Source organism: Dermacentor silvarum, chromosome 10, assembly GCF_013339745.2.
Source record: "Dermacentor silvarum isolate Dsil-2018 chromosome 10, BIME_Dsil_1.4, whole genome shotgun sequence".
Classification (NCBI taxonomy): domain Eukaryota; kingdom Metazoa; phylum Arthropoda; class Arachnida; order Ixodida; family Ixodidae; genus Dermacentor; species Dermacentor silvarum.
In genome coordinates, this window is record NC_051163.1 from 61,265,661 (window position 1) to 61,288,613 (window position 22,953).

At 44.9% G+C, this 22,953-nt stretch overlaps 2 protein-coding genes and 1 long non-coding RNA gene across 4 annotated transcripts in view; 2 read left to right on the plus strand and 1 right to left on the minus strand.

Annotated features, from left to right (window-relative positions):
• Window positions 1-22,953, minus strand: part of LOC119431585 (zinc finger protein 782) — a 63,826-nt gene that overhangs the window by 26,717 nt on the left and 14,156 nt on the right. The window lies entirely within an intron of this gene.
• Window positions 1-22,953, plus strand: part of LOC125941122 (uncharacterized) — a 44,249-nt gene that overhangs the window by 20,298 nt on the left and 998 nt on the right. The gene's annotated exons all lie outside the window — the stretch shown is intronic.
• On the plus strand, window positions 7,856-22,953 carry LOC119465779 (uncharacterized). Its single transcript, XM_037726236.2, has 4 exons — window positions 7,856-8,229; window positions 14,710-15,077; window positions 18,215-18,284; window positions 21,293-22,953. The coding sequence occupies exons 1-4, from the start codon at window positions 8,184-8,186 to the stop codon at window positions 21,469-21,471; spliced, it is 663 nt and encodes a 220-aa protein (XP_037582164.1). The 5' UTR covers window positions 7,856-8,183; the 3' UTR covers window positions 21,472-22,953.

Sequence of the window (22,953 nt, forward strand, 5' to 3'; positions counted from 1 at the left end):
CTTGAAAAGAACTTGCCTTTGTCAGTGCCTCGATGAAGATTAGTCCCTTTGTCAAAATATTGGTTGGTAGTAGTTTAGTAGCAATGGTAGTATTAGTGTTAGTAGTATTAGTGTTAGTAGTATTAGTAGTAGTAGTCTAGATTGAGACACCCCTTGTTCAAGCACTGTTGATCGCTCGTCTTGTGCTTCCTCTGAACCTCTGTGGTCACACTGAAGTATGTAGAGCTTGTTTGCCAGTGCAAAGGTAGTAAAGATAGTACATATAAACATGGATAAGTGAAAAGAGCTGCAATGCTTCGTTTGCTAATAAATGTTCTCGTTGCTTTGTTAACAACTTGTGCCAGCAACACACACGTTAGTCTTTGTCAGAAGTAATACGGGTTCATTTGTCAGACCACCAGGCTTACTACAGGCTGTAAGGGAGTTTCTGTGGTATGCTACAAGTCACAACGCCCTCGAGATTGGAAAAAAAATTCTCACGCTCACTACTCAAGAGGTCTGGTGTATTTGGAGCACCACAGGAACCACACCACCGAGCAGAAAGACATAGGGGGTGAAGGCGCAGCGCGGCCTGTATACTTTTGACAAAGGCTACTCATTTCATCATGCAACTGACATCCGTTATCCTGGCACACCTTTTAGCACACCAATAAAAGAAAAGCACTGTGTGTCAAACATTCCTAAACCAAAACAAAACATGGCACAAAATCCAACAGTCACCCACCCATTATGCACTTATTTTCAGGTACTGTTATCTGTGCGTTTGCGAAAAAAAATTCGGAGGATGCTTAAGCTTCGCTTTTAAGAGTGGAACGCGATAGTATTCAAAGATCCCCGACTGCTTCTCACGCTTCCCGACAACTGCAGCTTAAGCAACCGTAATGATTACCGGGAAACACTGGCGGCGAACGCTATGCACGAGGGCGAGCTTTCTGGTAGAAACGCGGCCTCTTGCGTGGGGCGATCCCGGAGATATTGCACAGCCGCGCCAAGCATAATTTTCAGGTTTCCGTTTTTGTTTCGTACTTTTAATATTTCAGTCTGAGAAGATTTAACATAAAAGGCATGCGCTGTGGGTGTTTTGTTTCATGACATTTGTTTGTGGATTGTCATTCTGAAAATTCCGAGGAATAGCTTTGCCAAGCATGCAAGACAAAATATGAGCAACATTAATGATAGAATGGTGTGGCATACCTAAATATATTTGGAGGGCCTGCGTGGTTGGGGACGATTTTCTCGGCCGCGGGCACCAACGCCGAGACCGGATTATCTGCGACACGACACACGGGGCCGCCCTTAACGCTATCGCGTTAAAACAGCGCATGGCAAGAACACACCTGGGATGTGTAAACACTAGGCATTTGTAAGGTTAATTTGTAAGTGTCAGCGTTTTTGATAGCCCAGCAACAACATGTTGGACAATGTATCAAGACTATTTCCTCAATGCCTCGCTAACGCTGATGCATCTAGTGCAGAATTAACAATCTGGCAATTTCTATAATTGGCTTGTACGAGGTGGTATCAAAGTTTCGAGACTAGCTCTGTTTTCAATAAATTTATTTATGTACATTCAAACATTGTCACCTTTGAAATCGCCCCCTTGCACAGCAATACAGGGCTCCCAGTATTCCTTACACTTGGCAAATATGTCTTGGAATGTTTCTTCCAGGTACAAGTCGAACACCTTCCACTATTCGTGCTTACTTGCAGCAAACATGTGAAAACTGTGACCTTTGAGCTAGGCTTTTAATTTTCAGGAGAGGGAAGTCAGTGGGCACCAAATTTGGTGTGCAGGGTCCACGCGGAAGAGAAACCATACTGTTTCCAGTGAGACACTTGCTTGTGTGAAAAGATATGTCATCGCGCACTACCTACATTCTCGTGCACTACAGATTGGGCTATTTTCGCGAAACAACCTTCTGCAGACCACAGGTCGGAAATGAACAGAACTCATTCAGACTCACTCACAAATTATATTTTTTTTTGCTAAGGGCTCACTCGGGCTCAGACTCGCCAAACTTTCAGTCAGCAGGGCTCATTTGGACTCAGAATCACCATAGTTATACTCAGCTGGGCTTACTAGTACTCACTAGAATAAGATTCAGGCAGGATCACTTCGCCTGGCTCTCCCTTTCTCGGGCTTTCTTGTGAATAGATCACATAAAATATTAAAGCACCTTATTAAAAGACTAATACAGAGCACACGCAGGTGGATTACGAATGCAAAAACATTAATGAAAAAAGTATGTACAAGAGAGTCTGAAATAAACAGAAAGATTCTTGTTTCCTGTGCATAGTCTTTTTTACAGACGCTCATAGCATCCGTTCATTTACAGCAACACTGCGCACTGCGGATGACGCAATACAGAAGAGTTCGCCAAAGCCTCCACTTATAATTATCGGCCTTACTTCTGTCTTTCTATCACAACATTCTTAAATTGATACTTATCGCGCTTTCTAAGACCCAAGCACGAAATTGCTCTCGCGCCAGCTTACGCGGGCCTTGAGTGCGGCGATGTGCCCCAAACAAGCTGGCATGATCAAACACCCTTCATCTACTGCTCCGTCACGTTTGCGCATACGTTGCAAAACTTTGCTGCTAACTACAATATATCCATGAAGTTTTGCGATCACTGTCAGAGGCTGTCTCTGGTCGCCGCCGTGTAGCTGAGAGGAGTGGATCATTCTTTCACTGGCTGTACGACTGGAAGCAATTAGCCGTCAACCCAAGCACACAAGGTTTCGCTCACAAATGTTGTTAAAACTATAAAAACACGAAACACTGCCGTAAAACTCGCTAGCCGTACTTGACGAATCGAACTTGTCTGCTTGTCTTGCGTTGATGTCAACAGCGATGACGCTTTTCTGGGCGTCATGGCGGACAAAAGAAAAGATGTCAAAACACTTTCAAATGGAAAGTCTTGTTAGCGAAGCTCGACAAACGCATCACGCAGCAGAGCTTCACTTGCAAAAATGTTTGTTAGTGAGATATTTGCGGACGGTCCCAACTGCCATCGCTGCCAAGTGCCAGAAACACTTAAGCACATATTTTGCTCCTGCCCAGCGTACGCGCGTGAACGGCAGAGCCACATTTCTACTATTCAACGAGTGACTAAAAGACCAATATCTGACGAGATTGCATTCGGTCCTTGGCCTGACGCCAACAGCATAGAATAAAGAACCCAACAGCGAAGCTGTGGTCATCTTCCTTCAAGCCACTGGACTCGACGCACGACTCTAGTATGACCTCACTGTGATGGACATCTCCTTATCTTATGATCATCATTCACCGCTCATCATTCACCGCCCTAGAATATCGGCTACCCCTGTTTGCTCTCTGATCCACACCGCTCTCTTCCAGTCTCTTAACGTTAGGCCTAGCATTTTTCGATCCATCGTTCTTTGTGCGGATCCTTTACTTGTTCTCGAAATTCTTTGTTAACCTCCAAGTTTCTGCCCCATATGTTAGCACCAGTAGAATGCAATGATTGCACTTTTCTTTTCAACTATAGTGGTAAGCTCCCAGTCAGGATTTGGTAGTGCCTGCCGTATGCACTGCAACCCAATTTTATTCTTCTGTAGATTTCCTTCTCATAATCAGGGTCCCCTGTGAGTAACTGACCCAGATAAACGTACTCCTTTAGAGGCTGACTGGCGATCCTGATTTCTTGTTCCCTTGCCAGGCTATTGAACATTATCTTTGTCTTCTGCAGACTGATCTTCAACCCAACTGTTACACTTTCTCAGTTAAGGTCCTGAATCATTTGTTGTAATTCGTCCCCACTGTTGCTGAATAGGACAATGTCATCTGCAAACTGAAGGTTGCTGAGATATTCACCATTGATCCTCACTCCTAAGTCTTCCCAGTCTAAGAGCTTGAATACTTCTTCTAAGCATGCAGTGAATAGCATTAGAGAGATTGTGTCTCCTTGCCCGATCCCTTTCTCGATAGGTAACATTATACTTTTCTTGTGGAGAACCAAGGTAGCTGTGGAATCCTTGTAGATATTTGCCAAGATATTCACGTATGCCTCCTGTACTCTTTGATTACGCAATGTCTCTATGACTGCTGGTACATAGAGTTTCATACTATAGTGAGAAACTCTATGTGCTGGTATCTCTACTGAATCAAATGCTGTTTCATAATCTATGAAAGCTATATAGAGAGGTTGATTGCACTCCGCAGATTTCTCAATTACATGATTGATGACATGGATATGATCCATCGTAGAATATCCCTTCCTGAAACCAGCCTGTTCTCTTGGTTGGCTGAAGTCAAGTGTTGCCTTGATTCTATTGAAAATTATCTTGGTGAATATTTTATACATTACTGAAATCAACCTAATGGTTCTATAATTCTTCAATTCTTTAACGTCTCCCTTCTTATGAATTAGTTATGTTGGCGTTCTTCCAACTCTCTGGTACACTTGAAGTCGTGAGGCACTGTGTATAAAGGGCCGCACGCTTTTCAAGCATGATATCTCCTCCATCTTTGATTAAATCAACTGTTATTCCGTCTTCTCCAGCCGCTTTTCCCCGGGTCATGTCTTGCAAGGCCCTTCTAAGTTCATCGCTAGTTATAGAAGGAGACTCTGTATCCTGTTCATCAATACTTCGAATGAAAGTAGCTTGGCTGCTCTGGGTACTGTACAGGCCAGTATAGAATTATTCCACTGCTTTTACTATGTCATCTAAATTGCTGATGATATTACCCTGCTTATCTTTCATTGCATACATCTTGCCTTGTCCTATGCCAAGCTTTCTTCTCACTGATTTCATGCTGCATCCATATTTTACTGCTTCCTCAACCTTTCACACTTTATAATTTCGAATATCCCTTACTTTCTTCTTGTTGATCACTTTTGACAGTTCAACGAATTCTATCTGGTCTGAGTTTGACACTTTCATGGTTTGTCGTTTATTTATTAGGTCCTGTCTTACTTGTGAGAGCTATACCTACTGCAGGGCTTAAAGTCTTCCTTCAGTTGAAGGGGGGGCCCCCATATGATGGCAACCGGTATATATATATATATATATGCGTGTGAGTGCACGCGCTATGCTGGTCACCACCTTAGAGGGCCCCCCGCCACACACACGCACACATATATATATATCAGCGAAGTGTTGAAGCGGTATGGCACTCCTTGTGATATTGGGTTTGACGTGTGCCGTAATAGGGCCCTGCTAGATGACTAAATGTGATTCTACGTGACAGTCGGTTTCATCACAACTCTCATGGGCCACAGAAGTTGTGTTTGGGACGTTAACTTTTTGTTCACGTTACTGGCGCTGAAAAAGCCAATTTCAAGCAGTATAGGGAAGCCAACTCTCTCTAGAATTAAACACATCTTTATAGGTGTTCTGCAAATAAATACAATATTCTGAGTGTATTCCAGGCATTTATTTAATTTGCCAATTCAAGCAAGCACTTAGAAAGAACTTGACTTTCGGAAATTATTTATCACAGATAACTCGGGAGGTAAAGTGTTAACGGTATGTGAACTCAAAGCAAATAAGTCTAGCTACAACACAGAACATTAGTTGCCTTGCTTCGCTGACCTCAGGCACTACAACAATATATATTTTATAGTTTCACACCTACTTATCTACAAAAGGGGACAAAATCCATGCGTCTTTGGTACTATAACACAGCACTCATGACGCATAACTAAACGAACTAAAATTAACTGCCAACTTAAAGAAACCACGGTAAACATTCACTCATTCATGAGCAGGCAGCTTCACGCTCAGGTGGCACATGAAACAGTATGCTGTGCCAAGAATCTTACCCTCATGTGCAGTGCCTGCTTTCCTGTTTTTGCTCGTACCACATCAACCGATTAATCGCGATTAAATCATCAATCGAAAATTTGGAGAGGTAGAATTGGCCATCGGAGGCGCGCTTGTGAAAACGTCTATAGCCCCACTGGGTGTTGCAATATGTATATATATATTTTTTGCCGGTGTCAGGCGCCACTCCATGCCTGAAAATGTGGACTGGAGGAGGATTTGAACTTACGACCTTCAGATTAGAAGCCGGGTGTTCTACCTCTGCTCGACGCCACCACCACAATAAAGCAACGCCTCCTATATAAATAGGAGGTGCTCAGGTGGCTCGCTCAGGTGGATCTTTTGGAAAACCGTCTGTCACAATGATTCATTTTCTGCTAAAACAGCACATAAAAAGCTGTTTTATTATTACACAAAACATGCTTTGTTTAACTTTGAGGACTTATTACTAGATGTACAATAATATAAAACGTAAAAAATATCAGCTGGCCGCTAAAGTTGGAAGACAGACAAGATTCTCGCTCGCTTTGGAAACTTGTCATCTACTCTTGCTTTTCTTCGCTTGATTCTGCATTGTAGGTGAGTAAACTTTATTCAATGCCTCCTACTTATTAGGAGGCGTCTGTCTTCCAACTTTAGAGTCCAGCTGATATTTTTTACCTTTCATATTATTGTACATCTAGTAATAAGTCCTCAAAATTAAACAAAACATGTTTTGTGTAATAATAAAACAGCTTTTTATTATTACTTATTACTATTACTTTTTTATTTTTGTGCTGTTTTAGCAGAAAATGAATCATTGAGACAGACGGTTTTTCAAAAGATGAAGCGCCAACAGTGACGGCACACTATGAAGGAACAAAGACAGTACAATGTCCTGTCTTTGTTCTTTCTTAGTGTACCGTCACTGTTGGTGCTCGCGTTCGGCCCTGCTTGCTTGCGGGGATGGCTGTAAAGCGAAAGCGTTACTAACCCAATCGAGCCGAGTTTTGCCGTCGCCAGCAATTTGACCTTCATTTGACCGCAGCTGCGCCGTAGCCTTGGCAACGCATCACGTGACTCGCCGCGCCGAGCTCCGCCGCCGCCGGCTTGGCCGATGCGCTCCGCAGGTCGCCGCCTGACCACGCCGCGCTCGCCGAGCTTGGCTCTCCATGTTGGCCATGGATCAGAGCGAGGCCGGGCCGTCTTCTCTGAGCGTTGCCCGGAAGCGGGAGGCTTTGAGCCGTCGTCGGCAAGCGGCGTCTGACCACCCCGCGGATATCGCCCGGCGAACTGCTTCACTGGAGAGGGTCCGGCATGCCAAGCGCGCGAAGCTAGCGTCGGAGACTGAGGAAGAGCGAGCCGTTCGGCTCGCAAAACGCCGGAAGCGGGACCACAACCGTAGACAAAGGCAGGCTTTGGACGAATCTACGACAGCCCCAACGGCCGTGGACGAGGAAGTGAACGAACGGTCGGTCAACCACACTATTCATCCAGAGTTACATGGACAGGGTTAGCTGAGCTAAGCCGCAGCCATTTTTTTGCCAGTACAAGCGTTTCGCTGACTTAAATGTTCTATAAAGCACTTCCATACTTCCAACTCGGCAAGTCGTAACCGCTACCGCACCATCGGCATAAACTTCTCTAAAGTTTAAAGACCCCGAATATGCAGGTTTCTTTCTCAGGGGATTTATGTCATGCATCTAAACACAGTACGAGCACTTCTGATTGAACACCGCATATTTTTTACACTTTCAGGCACGACACAAATCCAGCCCCTTGCTTCTACATACATCCCATTTTGTCGTTAAACTCGATATCAACGTTACCTTTTCTCATTTTACTACACCGCTCCGAACCGCAACGCCCTGGTGTGCCCTAGCGGGATAGTTGCACAAGCCCATCTTTCCAGCCAAGAGCGGGCTGCGCACTTCAACTAACTTGATTTACAATCTACAAAACGGACGAGAGGGGAGGCGCCAGCACACTGACACGAATAACGCTACTTTTTTTTTTTTTTTTTGCAGGGGTTTTGCATAAGACCCGGGTACCCGGCTCTCAGTCGCTGACGGAACGGTCCGGCACGGCTCACTGAACGAGAGCGAGACGGCTTCCTTTCTCCAAAAGAACCGCTCCCCCGGCTCACTCGTATTACGGCTCAAAAGATCCGGCTCGCTCCTGAGCGACCCATCTCTAACCTGACAGTTAGTAGTATGTTGCGTGCGCTGGTATGGGGAGGCCGCGTATAGTGCGTACTGCCGAAGAACAAGCTGCTCACGAGGCCGAACTTCGGGACCGCAGGCGTGAGCGTGAGCGAGAGCGGCGGGCGACACGAACCAGTGATCAGCGTGCCGAGGAGGCTGCCCGTAAGCGGCGGGCTCGAGCGGAAAGCCCCCCAGATCGCGAAGCGATTAATGCAGCGCAACGACGGAGGTACCACGCTCGGAAGGCTGATATTAAGTGAGTGCTGCGATGAAATAAGAAACAGAAAACAAGTTTTGTGTTGTCAATAAACTCTTAATACAGCGAAGCTGTGTATGCCTAGGCGAAACGTCCGTCCGTGCCCAGGCTAGAGTGTACTAGAACATGGAGAGTGCCCGGAACGGCTGCATTTTCAATGCATTGAAAGTGAAGCCAAACGACCGTAACGCCGCTTGGGGCGCTGCGATCGGTAGCACTCAGCCCGCCATGGCTCAGAGGTAGAATGTCTGCTTCTCACGCAAAAAACCGGGGTTCGAATCCTGCCCGGAGACAATGTTTTTCCTTTCTTTTTACTACTTCATGCGTTGATTTTTTTATTCTTTATACTGCTGCTTAACACTTGCTTCCGTTGCTATACAATACAACAAAAAGTCAAGCAGAAGTTGAAGGAATAATAACAAAATAACAATGTTTTGCAGTGAATGATAATGTTTGCAGCGCCACCTCACGGGAATCAACAAAACTATTCTAACTAAAGCATGGCCTCAGAGAACAACACGCATATAAAACCCCACCGACGCCTGCTTGACAGGCTCCGCTGTGCGCTCAAGGCTCATTCATTCACACTGCTGTCGCCGACTGTTGGCGACAGCAGTCTACATCACGGAAAATGCTGTCGCCAACAGTCGGCTGACCAAAATCGGTGCCGTGTCGGCCTAGTGTGAATGAGCCTTGAGCGCACAGCGGAGCCTGTCAAGCAGGCGTCGGCGGGGTTTTGCATGCGTGCCGTTCTCGGAGGCCATGCTTTGATTGGAATAGTTTTGTTGATTCCTGTGAGGTGGCGCTGCAAACATTATCATTCACTGCAAAACATTGTTATTTTGTTATTATTCCTTCAACTTCTGCTTGACTTTTTGTTGTATTGTATAGCAACGGAAGCAAGTGTTAAGCAGCAGTATAAAGAATAAAAAAATCAACGCATGAAGTAGTAAAAAAAATGGAAAGCAGACATTCTACCTCTGAGCCACGGCCGGCCACGGCCGGCTGTGTGCTACCGATCGCAGCGCCCCAAGCGGCGTTACGGTCGTTTGGCTTCACTTTTGGAAGCTCGTTCCGTACCCAGGCTAGAGTGACCTAGAATATGGGAGAGTGTCCAAAGCGCCGCGCGAATGCATGGGAGGAGCGAGGACCTTTTTGTGTGAACTCCCGCGCCGCGGCGCTGCTGTACCGGACCCGTGGGCATTCTCCGCTGCGGAAGCCGCGTTAAGGCGGCGGGCGTCTGCTACGAGCCTGATATTTTGGTTGCTATTAGCCAACATCGCAATTATTTGGGATGTATTAAATACGACGTCACCGCAAGGTAATACCGCAGTGACTCACCGCACAGAGAACGCGTTTGCCGGCTGTGAATATGGGTATTTTGTCTATTTCCTTCTAGCTCGCTTGGTCCGCGTTTACGCGGACCAAGCGAGCGACCAAGTGAGCTGTGTGAGTAACGCATTCCGCGTGCTTACTTCATTTAGTTATGCGTGGAATGAGCAACGTGAACGTGCTGCAGAAGAAAATAAGCTGGAAATCGCGATGACAACCAGGAGAACATGGAAGATATAGCTAGCTCATGCTAACGCTTTTACACCCTATCGTTCCCTTTCTTTTATTTCATGCATGCGATTTGTTTTATAAGACTGCCTCCCGCGCTCTGCTGTTTCTTTATTAAAGCGAAATCCTTAACAGGCTCTTGGGAAGCGTAATGTGTTCGTCGGTGGGGCCGCGGCACCAAAAATAAATACAAACCGCGTAACTCACGCGTCTCGTTCACTTGGTATATATTCCAAAGTATAGCGTGGAAAGGCACAAATGTGTGACTAAGATGACTGGTCATCTAATAAGATGGGTCATGACATTAGTAACTTGACATACTTGCATTCACGTCACGATTAACGACAACAATGTCACGTGTGGTGCAAACCCACATTTTTCGCCCAGAAATCGCTCTGATGGTGTGGGTGTGACGATAAGAACGTGTTGAATGCCAATCTCGATGTCAACGTGTCGAACATACCCATATATCATGAAGAACTGAGAGCACAGGTAAAGGGTAATAATAGTAATGATAATTTTTGGGGCTTTACATCCAAAAATCACAATATGGCTATGAGAGACGCGGTTTTAGAGGGCTCCGGTAATCTAGAACGCCTGGGGTTCTTTACAGTGCACCTATATCTATGTGCACGGGTGTTTTATGCATTTCGCCTCCATCGAAATGTAAGCCGCCGTGGCGGGAAATCGAACCCGCGTCCTCGAGCTTAGCAGTACAACCTACCAAAGCCACTAAGCTATAGCACGGCGTGTATAGGTAAAAGGTACGCGAGAAATATACGCGGCAAAAACAAGACAAACCGAAATAAATGAAATGCTAACAGTGCAACATTGTGTACGTACGTATCATTTCATAATTACGAGCGAACGTCAGAAAACGGAAACGTGTTGCTTTACGGATGTGCAACTCGTCTTTCGCCTTCTTGTATTTCAAGATTGCAAACACTAAGGGAATTTTAACGTGAAAGTAACTTTAGGAATATTTATTGCGTATGCTCGCTATAGTTCGTACACAGCAAATATACTAACTGATAAATAATTACGTACTTGTAGTTACGTAATGAAAGAGGCAACTAATCACTAGATCATAAACTTCTCATGTTTTACTGATTGAAGGTAACTATTTTAGGGATATGTAAAACCAATAGCGTTATTTGTAGTGCGTCAAAGATTGCAGTTTTCAAGACTGTTTTCCACTCAATATAATGCAAGCACAAACATCATCACGCGCCATGAATGCTTGTTAGTTTATCTAAAAAATCACACGTTAAGCAATGACTATTAATTATATCATGAGAAGTTATATATTGGTAATTTCAGAGAGTATTCATGGATTAATAAAACAAGGCCATTGCTTCCATAACTTTTGCAGAAGAAATGAGTAAATAGCTAGGCCAGTAGTAGCTATCTATACATTTCAATGTAGAAAAATATATCTTTGTTCGCCTTTTTTATGTTTGTTTAGCTATTGGCTGGAATGGCTTTTCTTTCGAATGTCTGAATTTGAAACCAGCTTCGCTCACGGTGAACCTTAAGGTACATCGTGCGCGAAGTTTGTATTGAAGAGATAGCGTACAGCAAGAATTCTTCATGTAGGCTATCTCTGAAGCGAAATTGGCCAACAATATTGCGGCGTTAATACCGTCTCTGCTCCTTCTCTTGTTTTCCTTACACCTTCTCACTGCGCTCTGTTCATGATTAAGTATTGTCGAGGCTAAAAAATTAATGAATAAATACATATGCATATAGCTCTAAACTACTACCAACCGTGAGTGAAAAGCGCGTAGTGGTGAGCGAAGCGGTCACTGCACGCACGTAAGTATTTCACTTGACTTCGCGACTAATTTACTTTTTTCATTACTCTTATTCTTGCAAGCATGGTGCTATTGCCCACGTGCCCATCTTTCTTTACGTTCTTTCCTTGCGCGGACTCATTTATCTCGCTTCTACGCACGCACAGTTACCGCAATACCGTTCCCGTACTCTAGCACCGGAGCTATAGGCCGCGCTGATGAGTTTAATACGTTAGTTTTTGCATTATCTTGCTGCCCAAGCACAAAGAAACGCTCAAAGATGGATAAGCTCCATGCAGCGCCACACTGTTGAAGTTAAATAAAGTTTAAGTGCTTTGCATGGAAAATGAACGCAAAAAGCTACAGCGCGTAGCAGACAGCCCTCGCTTCCCGCGCGCTTCGCGAGCGCGAAAAGCCCACGGGTCCGGAGCAGCAGCGGCGCGGCGCGGCAGTTCACAGAAAAAGGCCCTCGACGGAGCCGGCGCTTTGGACACTCTCCCATATTCTAGGTCACTCTACCCAGGCCCTCCGCAGAAACCAGTGCGCATGCGCGAAAAAAAAAAAAAAAAAAAAAAAAAACGAAATGGCCGCTGGGGCCGTATTCTGAAACGTTCGCCTAGGCGAAATTTCTTTTTTCGCTTTCAGGCGTGCGCCGATTAGGTGGTTTGCCAATACCATCTAAACAGCACTAATTTCGATTTCTTCACGGGAAATTGTGAAAAAAATGCGCTTTTTGCGAGTGTGCAGACGATTGCGCGTCTTACATCTTAGTTGCAGCACTCAAATGCGTAAGGAAAGAAAAGGGGTTAAACAAAAGGGGGGGGTTAAGTCGGCCTCAGGGGGGGGGGGGGGGGTTTACAACCCCCGAATCACCCCCCGTCGGTGCGCCACTGCAGAGGGAAGTGGTTACACAAAATTAGTCATAACAATATGTGCTATCGATGTGAAACGAAATGTCAGAGCATGTCCATGAGAAATATTTTCGTAGTTACTCGCAGAGTGATCTTTGCGTAGTTCTTTTATAGCAGACTTAGAGAGTGACTCCAATCAAATAAGGGAATTTTATTAGCCCGACGTTTCGGAGCCAATTCGGCTCCTTCTTCAGGGGCTATTCTTCGGAGGTGGCGGTGTGCAGCTTTTAAAAGGTCCATCGTAAGATAGGAGGAGGGGGGAGAGAGCGGAAGGTGGGGAGACTTGACAGGGCACTTGTTCTTGACAGACGACGAAAGGATGGGGTGGCTGCGGCGTTGCTGGTCGGCTGGGATGACCGATGCTGGGGACTCTTTACTCACGGGAATGTCGTTGAAGGGGGCTTTCCTGATCTGACGCGCAGCTGTGCGCATACCACAACATGGCTCATACCGTGGTTTAAGCAGAACAGACAGTACACTTCAAGCTACAAATGCTGACGTATCTCAACTTGTGCACCGCTGAGGAGCGGTGCCTGTGGCGACGCTCTTCGTCACGCACGCGTTGCAAGGCGCCTGATAGCTGCCAGGGCACTGTTTCTGCTACACAGCATCAATTAGCTGCATGTTACATGTCGCCTCTGTGTGTGCTTATAACTCTGTCTAAGGAGTTAAACCATCCTATTACTTTCAATGCTTTGCCCTTTGGGTGAAATTGTTAGATTTTTTAATTTAGAACTCCCTCAAGGTCCAAAGTCATTACAGAGGGAAGTGGTTACACAAAATAGACATAACAAAACGTGTTATCGATGGAAAACGAAATGTCAGAGCATGTCAGTGAGAATCATTTTATGCTTGCGGACAACTTTCTCTGCCAATGAAGTGAAAGCTATAAGAGTGCTCCTGCAAAACGTTCCACAGTTTCATCCGCGTTAGCCTAAACTGGGTACCAGAATACATTAACATCTTATTTACAACAGCGAAATAACACAAAATAAATTTCTGAGAAGTGAATTTGATTTATCTTTTTGCTTTTGTCGTCTGTGTTTGTGCAAATGTGAAACATTTGCACATGGAAGCCACACTGATTCAGTATCTGTTCCAAGAAACTAAAACGCTATCATACTCTGCTGGACTACTTGGCGTAGTGCAGGCACTTGTGCAGAAGTTCCGCCTCTGTAGCTTTTCCTTCATTGCCACAGAAAGCTGTCCGTGTGCACAGAAAGAATCACAGTCATGACGAGAAAACCACAGGCAAACTTAATAACTATACAATGTTAGACTAAGAAAAGAGCAGCCCTACAGGTTACAAGAGGTAGTTTCATACAATGTTAGTTAATACCTTCATGAATGCTACAACTTTCAAAAGTGGTGAATGATGCGGGAAGGTGATTCCACTCATATGTTTGTGGTGGATATGGATTTAATAATGGAGTTGTTCTGCAATGTGGAACAGCAACTTCATGAATGTAATCAAGTGTTCTGAAAGAATTAGTTGCTTGCACAAACTATAGTGATGACACAACATATAAAGCAGCCCTAAACGAGGTATTTTACAAATGCTATGCACTGGGAGTTACGGTTGCTTGGAGTTGCTAAGTTCATTAGGTTAAGGCTAAATTTAATTGGATTTGTGTCAAGATTTTGTCATATACACAGCAGTACCCTTCTAAATCTTATCTTCATCACTTATTTCTTTCGTGCAGCACCAAATGAATCAAAGCGTACCATAAAAAACATACATTGTTAGAAGAGAATAAGGAGCCAGGACTGCTTTGTTGATGTGAATGTAAGACTAAGTAACAACAGTAATTGATGCATCATTCAAGTAATTTAAAAGCCAACATTTAGTTGCGCCTGCATAATTCTTCATCTTTCACACTGCATATAACCACATGCTATTTACAAACAGATGTGATACTGTTCCAGTGGGCAAGACAATGTAGTTGTGATGTTTACATGCAACAGTAATCACTTGAAAATGGTTAACAAAGCAAGAATCTGCATTTATTGCACGCTGCTTGTATGTGTTGATAATGTTTGCAATCAGTGCCAGTGTATTGATAAGTTGTCAGTCATCGGGCTGACATAAGAGCAGCTAGCCAAAGTCTGTCCTCTTAAGCCCCAACATTCGACAAAAGCAAGACGCTTGTCTTGGCACGACCATGAGTTGGGCACGATTGCCAGAGCTTTGCTATAGCACACGTTCATTCAAACAGCTGTGCAGGTGCTGCTGCGCCGAGAACTCCACGGTGTGTCGTACCAGTCTGCAGCTCGCGGTCTGGCACCTAGTTCCATCCTGTACCCCTTGCCTGCCAAACCGTCCCAGCGCCAGGCTTGGATTGACTTTGTGCGAGGGTGCCCCTGTGGTGGTGCCCGCGACTGGAGCCCGCCGATCAACGAGATCAGCTTAGTGTGCTCGCTGCACTTTACGACTCGCTGCTTCAGGTTCCAGACACCACGTGACTTCAGCGTGGGCTATAGGAAGCGTCTGATAGTAGGTGCAGTGCCAACGCTGTATCCAATTGAAGAGCCGTGCAGTTTAGTGGCCAACAAGAATTCTACTGCCAAGAGTGCGGCACTTTTGGTGAGTTGTGAGACTTGGTGGGCACATTCTGCAGGAATCAGCTTGCACGTTTCTAGTACCACTGAATCTACGTGATGTACGCATGTATAGAGGAATATCCAAGGGCACATGGCCTGCCTTCCTACAAACACCTGATCCTCCCTCCGCAAAAGTAATGGTTGCTCTCCATGTTGCACCTTCACACTTGAGCAATGGCACCATGGCTGTAATTTCATCAAAAGGGGCGTAGCGTCAAAAGGAGGGGAAAATAACTGCGTGCGGGGGTGCAGCCTGCTCGTGGTAGTGAAACAGCTCACAAAGTGATGTGCAAGGTGGACCCGATTTTTATTAAGCACTATCCAGCATCACAATGTGAGAATGTTCTGCATGTGCATCAGCTTTTCCATGACCTCCAAGATTGCGGCATTCTGTTGCAATAGCTCAACATGCCGCAATCTAGGAGCCCATGCTTTTTAGGTAGTGTGATGTCACCACCTGTTCCTAGACAATGTGGGCTGCCCTGAATGTGAGCTGAAAGCACCCCGAAAGGAAGCTTATTTTGGTCTATTGTATTGACTTTAGAACATCAGAAGTGTGAGTTATCGAGAGCTAGCTTCAAATCGCCCTTTGCTTTAAGCTTACTGTGACATCAGTATACAAGGCAGCAGGCGCTGGGAACACTGAGTGGCACCAGTTTGTTTAGAACTCCTCCTGTGATGGGCGTCCGATTGCGTCTCAGACATACCTACTACGCAAGGCAGCCTAAGCCATGGGCTACATCATTCAATCAGAAAAACAAAAGTGAACTCGTATTGCGCTTCCTTATGGCATGTGAATATTCTTGTCTGAACAGAGACTCTGGAAGAGCTCGTGGCAACAGTGCGATTTATTATAAACATGGTGGTGGTGATGTCACGACAGGTAGGTTAATAACTGTTTGCCTCTTCAGCTGACAATTGCAGTTCGTGTGCTTGGGCCAGTTGGTGTGTGGATCAAACTACGTTCTTCGTAATCATCACTGCCTCAGCCAGAAAGTGTAGGCACTGCTGTCCTGATCAGACATTGATTGACTTCACATTGCCTGCTACAGTTGCTCAGTGGCTACGGTGTTCTCTCAGTTAGAGCAAAAGGTTGAAAGTGTGATTTCCAGCCATGGAAGCCACATTTTGATGAGGGCAGAATGTGAAGAACGATTGTGTGCGGTGATTTTGTTGCTTATTAGAGAACTGTAGGCGGTCAAAATCAACCACGAGCCCCGCACTAAGTAATCTCTCGTGGCTCCTATGTTGCTATTAACCATCAAAATAATCAACTCGTCAAGCAGCTAATTGGCAAATAAATTGGCTTCACATTTGTGAGCTGTATGACCGCAGCGTGACGGTCCGTCTTGACGACCTGACCGCTTTCAGAGCAGACAATCCTGGAACACTGGCCCCTAGAGTCGTCACACCACAAGTCAACCGAGGCACTCTTGGAGTTTTTATGATTGGGTTACCTATGAGAGAGAGACTATAGTTCTCACAGACGTTCCCCACCTCCTCTATTTCTTATTATAAAAGAAAAAAAAATTTTCGCACATTTCCGTCAATTTTTTTCTCATTACCCTTCCCCCAGTGCAAAGTAGCAATCCAGAAGCTCCTCCGGTTAACCTCTCTGCCTTTCCCACCACATTTTTAATTGAGAAACTTTAGCCTCATGATAAATATCTACAGCAGAGAACTGAAAAGAAAGTGCTCATATCCATCTAACAAAAGATGCCTTAAATGAATCGACAAGGAAGGCAATAAAATTTCGATGGTTTTTGAAGAGTCACTAAAGAGAAACACTAAATTAGATTTGGCTGATTAAGCACATTTTTGAAAGTTCATTTTCGTTTGTTTTACGGGAAGACATTGATTACTAGAGAAAGTGAACGTCAAACTTACATTTTCTGAATATGCTGCCACAGCCCTAGCGGCGTTACGTCCGTGTGATGTCAATGTACTTTGTCGTATTTGTGCCGTTGTGGCTCACTACAAGTTCTTGAAACTTGATTTCCTTTAGAATATCATGTAGACCATCCTTACCAGCAAAACTGGGCCTGAGCAGGCGCGGTCAAAATCTACCATGTCAATGCAAGGTGACGCAGGAACTTCAAGGCAGTGGCACCACCTATTTCTTGTTTTATTGCGATACCAATTACATAAGGAAATCCAGGCGAATTTTCGGCATTGCCGTGATGTCCCGTACATATTTATGTACATGTATGTCGTACGTTACTTATGACTGTATATGCAAGGTAGATGCTATGTGTACCGTTCACCTGCCATAGTTGCTCAAACCAAGTCTCATCTTTTTGACTCATTCCTCAGAATATTTTGCAGCACGCAAACAAAAGTTAAGAAAAATTTCATTTACAGTGCATGTCTTTTATCTTAACTCTTCTTGGGAGTATTAAAAAGAGCAAAACAATGTTAGTGCTCACAACCTGGAAGTGATGTAATTTCAATGGCGTTGCTCTTTACGGGCAGTGTAGTGGCGCCTGTGCAATGCCGTTGCAGGCTTTACACGACATGTTAAAGCTTTTAAGCGTGCCAGAAGTTTTGGCACTTACACGACATGTTAAACTTGTCGTTGCCGTACCAAAACTTAAAGAAGTTTTGCATGGCAACGTAGGTCAAATCCACTTACATTCGCGCCCACGTATGCTTAAAACACAGTCCGCGGAGTTCAAGCAGTGTTAAACCTTGCTATCACTGTCAGCGCTTTACCCTTCGGGCGCTACTGACCCTTTTTTTTTATCAGGCGTACTGGCTGTTTTGGTATCTTAGAAGGTTATCTTAGTAAATACAACTCTACTTATTTTCTTGTTAATTATCGTGTAGTGAACATGACAGAGCAAGACAAGAAGGCATGCCTGGCGTTGACAACTGTGTGGTGGTATCAGGAGTCCGGCGCATTTCTCTGTAAATAAACAACTGAATTTTATGTTTCTTTAAGGGAGCAGCCATAAACTCAGCACGCATATAAAGATGTGTGCAGAACTGTATGCTTTGTGACAGTGCTCATTCAGTGCTCTATAAAGTCACAATCCAAGCTTGTCAAAATAATTTGGGGTGTGTCATTGAGTGCTTCCAATGGTGTTTTGAGGTTGCTTGTGACCACTTTCTGCTTTGCAGGGTTACTCTGATGCCGAAGATGTTGAAAGGAGGACACGTGATTCATTGGCTTCTCATCAGTCAGTTGCAGGTTAGTGACCAGCGATATTTGACTCTTTCTTACAGGCCACAGTATAGTAGTCTGCATACTTATTTTAGCAGCTATGGAAGACCTTGCACTTGGTGGTGCTTTGTTTTTAATCAAGTTTCAAAGCAAGTTTGATTTTATTGGCCCACATCACTGAATTAATTAAGAAGCAAACTACTGACATCGAAATAAGCACCTAAGCAAGTGCACGTCTCTGTAGCAGATCCGATTGCAAGATGCAGGTACAATTGTATTTTTTCGGTTTCATTGTCTGTTGGCTTAATGTGCTTGTAACTAACGAAAAAATGTTGCTTCATCCGAAGGTGAAGCATTAAAAGCCATAGCAAGGTGTGGCGATGCACTGTAGGCCTCTCAAAACGCTTGCATGGTGAGGAGCATGCCAGCAGCACTGCAGGTGTCGCACTTCAACGGTGTTCGGGATGAGACTGAAGGAAAACCATTGGTGTTGGTCAGCGCCTAAACAGATGATTACAGTAGAACTCCGTTAATGTGTTTCGCACAAAAAAACTGTAACGATGAGCAAGGCCCCAAGTCGGCACAGCAACGGCAGACGTAGCTCTGAATGGCTGCCAGCACAGTTATTAGACGTCTCGGTGTTCGTACTGTGATCGGAGACGGCATGTGCGCTCATGTAAAAAGGAGACGTACTGTGTTCCATGAGAATAACCCCTTCCCACTTATAAAGCCCCTCACCAGACCATGTAGCAAATTTTGGTTATACATTGGAAGTTGTCACGTGCCCTCTAAGGAGTGTTCTACCGCAAGAATTTTTCAAATTAGTTCATTAATGGCAGAGATATATTTGAAGTGCCGCGAACCCATGATTTCAGGAGGCGAGCGTCACCGCCAACATAGACACTCTCTCCACTTTCCCCGTCTAGCCTCCGTAAGCGAAATTCCTTCCGTGCATTCTCTCATATCGGAGCCAGAGGATTGCGTAACGGTGACATCACGGGCCCTGCCTTCGTCTTTTTTTATTCACTCTCTCACGTTTTTCTGAGTGGTACACTTCCGGTGACGGTCTCGTGCATGAGCTGTTGTGTTTGCCTCGTTTCACACAGTGGACAATTTTGTGCGCTCTGCACGAGAGCACCTGATTAGCAGTATAAGTCAGTGCCACAATCATGAGCACTTACGCGAGAGGATGAAAGAGCACGATCGCGGTGCTGAAACACGGTAGAAAATGACATCGTTTCGTCCTCTGTGCGCGCAACTGTAGACATGGGAACAAGCAGACGAAACTGAAGTACCATCTCTCTTGCTATGGTGCAAAGTAAAACAACAACACACAGACATTCGGTTTGTATGTTTTATTTCTCTAAACATTAATTGGTCTATTGATGCAACGGATTAAACAAATAACTGATGTTGCCTTGAATAATTCTCACGTCATTGTGAGTGACGCCACAACACTGCCATGTATGTAGGTGCACTTGTGCGATTGGCATCGACTCTTTGGCTGGGAGCACAATGCCTGTGAGAAGGGCAAGTGGGGTTTGGTTTGAAATTTAAGCTCTTTCCACGGCGCGTATGGATGTAATAATTAGCAGACACAATCGTTAGTGCACATTGTATGCACTGTGCTTGTCAGCTCAAAATGGCCAAATTTTATGAGGGGTCCTTTAAACCACCCTGAGCTTGAAAATTACTTAGCGGCAGATGTGCACTAGTCTACTATGAACATATAGTAGCAAGAATATTTTGAAATGGTGCAACATTACAGGCGTTTGATGAACGAAAGCGCGGCCATTGCTGTTTCTCACTCTCCCTCACTACCCTGTCCACTCGCACTCTCTCCCCCTTGCCACATACGCTCACCAACTCTACACAGAGCAGCGAACGCTACAGGTTGCGCAACGTCAGCATGCCAGAAGAAAGGCTCCCGCATTGTCCGCCCCTAATCGCACTACGTGCGACGGCGACTGATTAGAAGCATTTTAAAAGGTTCAGTGGCGCACAATCGGTGAGCCCCCCTCCATTCTAGGAACACACGTTTGGCTCTTGTCGTGTTGGCGCTGTTGTTCCATGAAGACCAACCAATCGAAAGCCACAGGAGAGCATCGAGGGGTAGCCAACGTTTTAGTTGAGATTAAGAGGGGAAAATGGAGTTGCGCAGACCATGCAATGCACAAAGCTGATAACTGGTGGACCATTCGAGTTACAGAATGGGTGCCAAAAGAAGGGAAGCACAGTCAGAGAAACTAGGTGGTCTGACAAAATAGGGAAATTTCCTGGCATAAGGTGGCTCACCTGGCACAAGACAGGGGTAGTCTGAATATAGCTGGAAGAGGCTTTCGTCTTGCAGTGGACATAAAATAGGGTGATGATGATATTGAAGTAATCGTGATGGAACTTTAGGGGTTGCTGATAGCCTACCGTTCAATTTCGCAGCCTTTAATTATAGCAGCTTGACAGACAGCATGGACACCTAGTCGGAAGTGGATATGACGGAGATCCCAGGATAATGCCGACGCCAGTGTCACTCCTGGGTGCCTAAGCATATCACTCACTCAATGTTTCCTTGTTGTGATGGGCACCGGTTCTTTATGCTCTGCGCTCTGTGTGATTTCTGGCAAGTGATAATGGTGGCACTCTGGTTGCCTTCTTTGCATCTTGCTCTGGGTTTGGCTTACAGTCACATCTTGCCAAGTAGATGCAGCAGGGAATCTCACATGAGTACTGTCACGTTTGTGCAGTAACATCAACTGTGTTGCGCACATTGCAAGGAATGTAGAGGAGGGGAAAGTGAGGTGGCAAAAAAGGTTGTTGTTTTTTTTGTCTCACCTGCTTTGTGCCTCCTTGCTTCAATACAATAATTGTGTTCGATGGTAGGATTTGAACAGGGGTCCACCGGCACAATAGCTGGATTCTCTAACCACCATGCCACAAAGGCATTAGTGATATCAGCGATTAACAAGTGGTTGTTTGAAGATTTCCTGTCGTCTCGGTGATACAATGCTTGTCTCACTGTTTGGTGTGTCTGCTTCCAGGACAAGATGGAGGCCACCGTGCAAGTGACCAGGACAGAGTGCGGAGGCTTGCACGTCATGCGGCATTCAAGCTCATCTTCCCCAAAGACGTCTCCACCCAGTGCAGCGTGGAAATAGCCTCTAAGATGGTCGGCTGTGTTGTCAGAACTGCATCCAAGTTTGTGCAGTGCAGTGGGTGAACGGTGTTCAAATCTAGCGAGACATTAAACGGAGAACAGGCGATGCTAGTCTAGCCACATGTGTACTGTGCTTATCCTGCTCGCCCAAGTGCCTCGGTGACCATGCCTTTCTGCTGCTGTGAAGACAAGTTCGCAGGTTTGACTCTCCAGCTGTGGTGACTGCATTCTCCTGAGGACAAAAAACAAAAACGCTCATTTTTGTGCATGAAAGGCACATTATAAACGGTACCTATAATATTATCAGTGCAACCAAAAAAAATGGGCCTTCAAGTGCATGACACTTTTATTAATGCGAAGGTTTCGATGCCATCTTTCCTGGGGTTTGGCATGTTCAACTGCTCGGTGAGCTTCTTGCCGAGTAATGTGGGCCGGTGCTGGAGATAGCTAGTAGATAGCTAGTGCAGTAGTAAACTGATGTGATCCCGAAGACAGCGCAATCCATGGATGGGTTGCGTGGTGGAGCGTGTTGCTGATTTTCCGGGCAAGCACGTAATCACTATGCTGCAAAAGGTGTTGCTAAAGATGAACAATTTCATAGATTTTAATTAACTGCTTCACATAACAAAGATTCCAAAGTGTGCATCAGATCTGCCTAACTTTTTTTTCCTCTGTGTATGATCTGTGTAGTAAAGGTATGTGAGCCACAAATCCCAAAAACATAACCAACAACCTCTTCGCATTCGTGATCACTTGGAGACATACCTTCACAATGTGATGATGTTGTGGCATTCAACTGCTAATCTCAAGGTTGCAGGCCCAAATGAACTCCCAGCAACTGCACTGCGTATTCTGATGGCGACAGAATGCAAAAATGCTTGTGTGCTGAGCTTGTGAGTCGACCGCAGATGGTCAAAGTTAATCAGATCTACCCCACATTGTTTCACGATTGTTGTAGTTTGATTATCGCTTAGGTTGAGCACTATTTTCGTTTATCACATGTTATGCCTCCTCTAACAGAACTTGTGCTAGAAAAACTCAATGTCTAACGCATTGTTCGACTGTTTACAATTATTCAAGAAACGTTTGACAAATGTGTTTAGCTCCGATATCGAATTATGAAAAGTACTTGCAGAAGTATAATTTTTTTTTTTTTTGGGGGGGGGGGGGGTTCATGATCTGGTCATCACTTAAATGACTTATTAATAACCTTGCTAATCAATAACCCATTCTATAGGCTAACTTAGGTCAACCTGCTGCGAAGTACACTAAAAGCAAGCATTGCTTATACATATATACTTGGCAGTCATTTTGTGTGCAATCACAGTTAAAAATTAAAACTGATACTTGTACCTTCAAGATACTTAACATTTAAAAGTGGTGCTAGGTCGACAAATGGTCAGCTACACCTACGTGGCAGTGGGAAAACTACACCTTGCTTTCCTTTAATATGCTTTATCTAAGATCATAACACATAATCATTCAGAAGGAAGACAAGTGAGTCGCGTGTCACTTTGCTTTTTTCTCACAGAGATGCGGTTGCAT